General features: G+C 38.7%; 1 protein-coding gene across 1 annotated transcript; it reads right to left on the reverse strand.

The window, feature by feature from the left end:
- Positions 1–6,639: 6,639 nt before the first annotated feature.
- On the reverse strand, positions 6,640–7,227 carry LOC142177456 (uncharacterized). The gene has a single exon (XM_075246197.1). The coding sequence runs from the start codon at positions 7,225–7,227 to the stop codon at positions 6,640–6,642; it is 588 nt and encodes a 195-aa protein (XP_075102298.1).
- Between the last annotated feature and the right edge of the window lie 238 nt (positions 7,228–7,465).

A 7,465-nucleotide genomic window follows, 5' to 3' on the forward strand; every position in this document is an offset into this window, starting at 1 on the left:
TGTCTAATGCCTATACTCCATCATCTTAACATGCCTTTTTCACTACAAGAATCTATCAGCACTTTTTATATACTGTATAGGTTTGCAGTATGACCGTAATCTTTTCTTATTTTGAAAAAGCCTACCTTTTTTGCAGAAGACAGCTGCGACCTTACACTTTGCATCATTGTTTATCAACAACCGATATTTTGCATTTATTATGCCTTTTGATTTCTGGTATTTCTTGACTTCACTGATATGGAAATTTTCCTCTTGCTTGTGTTGGTTTACGCCAACTCAAATTCTTACTATAAACAAATTTTGTTAACTCAACCTAAAAGAAAACCTTACAAAATAAATCTATCTTATAAGTAACTATGTCTTTTGTGTAACTGTCAAACATAACATTACACTGTAAATTATGTGATTCGTAAATTTGAAAGAGATATTTAGCACAAACAGCATCACATAGATAAGTATTTTGTATTTACTAAAGTGACTTACGTACTATTATTTTAATCTGATACACGACGAAGAGGGATTTGCATAAATGGGTAAAATGTATAAATAAATGGTTTATATATCTATCTAGATACTAATACGAGTATCTCGCTCTTTAGCAACTCTGAGTTATGAATTATGTGTGAAGATTCCAATAATTGGATAGATATATGTTTTTGTTGCGTCCCTAAGTGGAAACTGGAAAGGCACTTTTGTCTCTGCTTTATTTATAAGTTACCATTGGTGTACCAATAATAACATCTGTCTAAGTAGGGAAATGCAATTGTAAATCTAGTAGGAACACTTGTCATATGATTTTTTTTTTAACAATTCCATCATCATAATAGAGGAGTTAAGGCATGACTCCAACCTATATATGTGTGTGTGTCAAAAATCATAATTACACAAAGGAGGACATTGACCATGGCCTCCAAAACAGTGAGGTCAGTGATTGGACTCACCCTATGATATATAATTGACCAAAATAAATTAGGTAGGTTAAGAAGGTTGTGATTCCTCCGAGAGTTTGTAGCAACACACATGGATGCTCTGTACAAAAAGGTGCTAGTGAGGAGTTTATTGCTAAGTGTTGTCATTGATAACGAACTTGCTCTTCTTTTGTCTAAATCTGAAGTTAGGTATCTCATCACCTTCTAACTTCATTGAATCTCTAATATTCATAGGTAATGATACAGCCTCATTGAAGATAGAAATAGTTTTGGATTCTTCACCCAAGTTAGCAAGCATGTTGGTAGAGTTGTTTCCTTCCCTCAAGGAGTGTCAAAAGACATAGTTACGATCCTTAGTCATGGTTTGAATCTACTCAATAATATCATTGAATCTCCAGGGTGGTTTCCTGATTCTTTTGATCAAGCTTAGAATAATCGTCGAGTCATATTCGACTGTAACATTTGTGAGGCCCATTGTAATACACATTTTGATGCCTCGCATCATAGCTTTAGCTTCCGCAATATTGCAACTACAATCTCCATAGAATTCTGTAAAAGCACCCATCAACACACCATTGTGATCTCTGATAAGACCACCACCACCTGCCGAGCTTGGATTACCCTTGTTGCAACCATCAGTATTGAGTTTAAACCAGTTTGTTAGAGTTTATGCCAATATACGATCTGACAATGGATAGCAGGGGAGAGCTTCTCAATTTTACTGTAAGTATCATGCCACATGTTTGTCAATTGCAAATCTGGGAAACTCGTATGGATAAGCATATTTATCATCTTGATCACTTGCTGGATGATGAAGCAATGTGACATGTGCTTTTCGTCAAACCTAGCCGAACATCTGTTCTTCCAAATCTGCCAACATATGATTAAAGAAAGGCATTGAAGTACTGCCTTATGGACTTCATTTTTGGGCTTAGTCAACCACCACCTCATAACTCTCTGTCTTACCTGGACTTGGACCAACCTGATACCACATGTGACGACCCGGCCAGTCGTCTCATGAGTTACTACTCTGTTTTCCCCAATTATGTTTTTTTATGCTTTGTTTATCCGTGTTATGTAGTATCGGATTGGCCGGATCGAATCCGGAATGATTTTGGTAAGGTTTGAGACACATAGTCTCTTTTGAGGAAGCTTAAGTTGGAAAAGTCAACCGGATGTTGACTTATGTGTTAGAGGACTCGGATGTGAGTTTCGATGTTCGGTTAGCTTCAGGAGTTGATTTGTGACTTAGGAGCGTGATCGGAATGAGTTTTGAAGGTTCGAAGTACATTTAAGCTTGAATTAGTGAAGTTGATATTTTGGCGATTTCTAGTTAGTAGGCGAGAGTTTGATGTAGAGGTCAGAATGGAATTCCGAGAGTTGTAATAGCTCCGTTATATCATTTGGGATGTGTATAAAAAATTTCAGGTCATTCGGACGTGGTTTGATTGGGTTTTTGATCGAAAGCGTAATTTGGAAGATTTTAGAAATTTTGGCTTGAATCCGATGTATTTTGGTTGATTTGATGTTGTTTGAGGTGTTTTAATGATTGGAACAAGTTTGAATAAGATATTGGGATATGTTTGTGCTTTTGGTTGAGGTCCCGGGGGCCTCGGGGTGATTTCAGATGGTTGACGAAAAGGTTTGAGACTTGTGAAGTTGCAGAATCTCAGCTGCTTCTGGTATTTCTGCACTTGCGGATTGGGGACCGCAGGTGCGACACCGCACGTGCGTAAGAGGAGCCGTAGAAGTAGATTTTGGAGGAATCGTCAGGAACTGCAGATGTGGTAGTGTGACCGCACCTGCGAAGGTGAAGGTGCGGAGAGTTGACCGCAGATGCGGATTGGGACATTTAAGTGAAGAACCATAGAAGCGGTAATTTGGCCTCATATGCGGTACCGCAGAAACGGGTATTGTGTCGCAGGTGCGAAAAGGCCTGGGCAGAAAGTATAAATTGTGGCCTTCGCTAATTTTGAGCTATTTCACCATTTTTATCTCGGCTTTGGAGCTTTTTGGGCGATTTGAAAGAGGAATTTCAGTGGAACTTCATTGAGGTAAGGAATTTGGACTTAAAACTCGTTCCTATGCTATTATTTCACGGAGAGCTAGAAATTATGGAAATTAAGGGCGAAAATTGGGGAAATTAGGGCTTGGGAATTTAGGCCTTTAATTTAGGATTTGAAGGACCATTTGGGGTCGGATTTCTAAACTTTTGATATGTATGAACACATGGGGAGATAAGGAATCTATTGATGTAAAAATTATTGAATTCCGAGACGTGTGCCCCGGGGTCGGGTTTTGGTAATTTCGGGATCTGTATCATATTTTGATTATTTTTGCTTGGGCTTCGTTCCCTTAGTATATTTTGACGTCCTCATTATGATTTTGGATAGATTCGACGCGAGTGGAGGCCGATTCGAGGGTCAAAGGCGTCGCGAGCTAGGGATTTGACCGGTTTGAAGTGAGTAATGATTGTAAATGATGTTCTGAGGGTATGAAACCCCGGACTTGCACATCGTTGCGCTATATTGAGGTGAGGCACACGCTTGATGACGATCATGGAGTCGTGTACTGTTGGGGATTGTGATTTAGTCCATCCCGAAAGGCTATTTTATCGCGTATTTGACTGAAATCTATTTGCTATCAGCATGATTCGGGCTGAATGCCATATTTGGGCCTTGTGTCAACTACTTGAACCCTTCGGGGATTTTTACTGGTATTTCCTCACTGTTTTGACTTTATACATGAACTCGGTCATGCTATATTTCATTGTTTTCGTACTCAGCCATGTTTACTTTGTTTTAAACACTTACATGATCTTTTAAATGATATTTTTGGGCTGAGAGACATATTTTACTACTGCCCGAGTGGCTTGTGAGGATTTTGACTGAGTAAGGCTGAGGGCCTATGTTGTGAGGATTTGATATTAATTATGAGGCTGAGGGCCTAGTGATAATGTCACGAGGTGGCTTGATATTGTGCTTGGGCCGTAAGGGCCCCCTCCAAGAGTCTGTACACCCCCAGTGAGTGCGGGTACCTATTGTGATGTGAGATTGAACCCGAGAGGCTGGTATTGTTCTATGTGATTGTCCGAGGGGCTGGTATTATTCTGAGATGTTGCCCGATGGGCGGATTTGTTGATATTATGCCCGATGGGCGACCCTTTATGTGTTTACTTTTCATAATTGACTGTAAATTATCTGCTTAATTATTGAAAAAGGCTTTTCATGAAACTACATTTGAGTTAAAGAGTTTTACCTATCTTTCACTGGTTTACTCATTTAAATTGTTTTACTGCTTCATTATAGGATGTTTTGTGCCTTACGTGATTTCTTGCTTTCAGTCTTTATTTACATTTGCTACTCACTGAGTTGGAGTACTCACTTTACTCTTTGCACCCCTGTGTGCAGATTCAGGCATTGTGGATCCTGCTAGTGCGAGTTGAGAGCTCTCGGTAGATATCGGAGTCCACGAGGTAGCTGTTTGACGTCTGCAGTTCCGTGTTTCTCCTCCTTTATCATTTCTATTTCTTTTCAGACATTTGTACTAGCTTATAGACTTAGCAGACTTGTATTATGACTCATAGATGTGCATGACTAGTGACACCCCGGTTTAGGGTTGTGTTGGGGATTATTTTCTGCAAATTATGTTTTTAATTGCTTAAACCTTGGTTTAATTGCCTATGCTTATTATTGTTTCTTAATGTTTAACTACTTAAAGATTGAACTGGGAGTAGTTGGCTGGCCTTGTCTTCACGAGAAGCGTCATCACGACCGGGTCCGGGTTTGGGGTCGTGACACCACAAGAGTTACAGAAGAAAGACCATACTAAGTTGGCAATATGACTTTCACTGAGGAGGTGGTCAGTGGATTCCTCATAGTGGTTAGTGAAGCAACATTTGCATATGGAGGCAATATTTACCCCGTATCTTTTAATAGCAATATCAGTTGCTACCTTATCCAAAAGGACTCTAGACTAAAAAAAACTTTAAAAAAAAGCTTTTTATGTCAAACAGTAATACCGTAGGAGTAGTTCCTCTCTTAGATCTCAATGTGTGCCATGCAGATTCACAAGAAAATTCCCCTAAAGGATTCGGGGTCCAAATGGGTTTGTCTTCTCTATTGATGTTGAAAGGGATGGTTTTGATGGAATTGACTACGCGCAAAAGGAGAATTCTTATCAATTTACTATGATTCAAATCAACGTAAAGGTAGAACTCCTTTACCATAACTCTTTTAGGAGTTTTGCTATTTTGAAACAGATGAGTTAGAGGTCCAAAGTCGATCCAAGAGTCCCACCAAAATGATATTTTCCCCTTCCAAGCCTCCGTAAAATATAAGGTTCCATTTTGTCTTTTATGTCCACCATTCTTCTCCAAGTATGAGATTGGCCGGGAACTTTCTTTCTTGCAACAGGATGGAACCTTTTACAATATTTAGCTTTGAGAAAGTCTTTAAGAAGAGAATTTTGAGTTCTGGATTTCCACCATAACTTAGCAGAGAAGGCATCACATGTGTTTGTGAGAGATCCGAAGCCAACTCCCCCTTCCTCTATTGGACAACACATGTCTTTCCAAGCAATCCAGTGCTTCTTTTTCTTGTTACCATCCATACCCCGGAAGAAGTTGGAGATGATCTTCTCAATCTGATAGAAAGTCGTCTTAGGCGGGTGAACTGCTGATAGGATATGGATTGGGATAGCCTGCAAAACAGATTTGATAAGAACAACTTTGCCACTATATAGGAATTTATCTTGCCAGTCTTGGAGTCTTTTTTCTATGTTAGCCACCATGTTGTTGAAGTAAACGACTTTTTTTCTCCCTATGTATATAGGACATACTAAATATTGCATTGGAAACTTGCAATGCTTGAAACCAGTGGCCTGCATGATTTGGTTGATTCTTGGATCATCATCTTTGAAGTTGACATAGAAACCAGATTTAGACTTATTTACTAATTGTCCGGAAATCTTTTCATAGGTCTCCATCTTGTCCATTATCATCTTCAAGGATTCCGGATCAGCTGAGGAAAATAAAATTATATCATCAACATAGCATAGATGAGATATAATGGGACTACAATTATCTATCGAAAATGGGATAAAATAGTAATTGTTTAAAGATTCTATTAATCTTGATAGAAGTTCAGCCCCAATAAGAAAGAGAAAGGGAGATAGAGGATCCCGTTGTCTTAAACTCCTAGTAGAATTGAAAAATCCATGTATACTTCCATTGATATTTACAGAGTACCAGACATTAGAAATAAGTCTTCAAATAATATCAATCCAGGTTTCGTTGAACCCAAAGTGCCTCATAATCTTGCACAAGTATTCCCATGAGACTCTGGCATATGCTTTAGTCATGTCTACTTTTAAAACCACATTCCCATGTATGGAGGGCTCTGTAATATTATGGACCATATCTTGAGTCATCATAATATTTTTAGTTATGGATCTCCCCTTAATGAAACCTGTTTGATAAGGAGAGATCAGCTTGTTCATGAGGGGGGCTTAGCCTTTGATTCACTAGGCTAGAGATAATCTTGCAGGAGAAGTTGCTAAGGCTAATAAGCCTTAATTCATTGAAAGCTTGAGGGTTGTCCACTATAGGAATGAGGATCAGACAGGTGTGAGTAATTGCCTTTGGAATTTGGTTACCTGCAAAGAAATCAGAAACCATTAGTAATAGGTCCTCCTTAATAATGTCCCAACATTACTGATAAAATTTTTCAGAGAGCCCATCTGATCCGAGTGCACTAGATGGGCTCAAAGAGAATACAATTGCTTTCAATTCCTCCATAGTAGGATTAGTAGTGAGATCTGCATTGTCTATTTCGTTAATTACTTTAGGTATACAATTAAGAATAGAGAAATTGGAGTCAGTATATTCTCTAGTAAATTGATTCTGAAAAAAGGATGCAGCTTCATTGGCAATATGATCATCTCTTTCAATCCAATTGTTATCATTAAGTTTGATCTTCTTGATAGTCAACCTCTTCCTTCTGCCCTTGACAATGGAGTGAAAGAATTTAGAATTAACTTTCCCTTCCACAAACCATTTGATCCTAGATTTTTGCTTCCATATAGACTCTTCATTTTTATAAGCCCTGATAAGGAGAGCATTAATACGGTTAAGCTCGGCTCTATTGTACTCATTGTTGTTTGTAATGATCTTATGCTCCAATTCCTCCACCTTCTTCTCCAGATCTTTGACATTATCAAAAATATTTTCAATAGACGTCTTATACCAGTGGGATAAGCACTTGCAAGTATCTTTAAGTTTCAGATGGAATTTCCACATAGGGGAGCCTTGAACATCTTTATCCCATGCTTGTTTTACCACCTCTTTAAAACATTCTTCGTTAGTCCAGAAGTCTAAGAATCTGAAATACTTGGTGTCACACCTCCTTTTTCCGCACCCGAGTGGGCGCAAGGGAGTTTTTCCAATTAAAGGACAATCGAAACGGGATTGGTTTATTTATTTCAGAGTCGCCACTTGGGAGATTTAGGGTGTCCCAAGTCACCAATTTAATCCCGAA

The sequence above is a fragment of the Nicotiana tabacum genome, chromosome 3, assembly GCF_000715075.1.
Source record: "Nicotiana tabacum cultivar K326 chromosome 3, ASM71507v2, whole genome shotgun sequence".
NCBI classification, from domain to species: Eukaryota; Viridiplantae; Streptophyta; class Magnoliopsida; order Solanales; family Solanaceae; genus Nicotiana; species Nicotiana tabacum.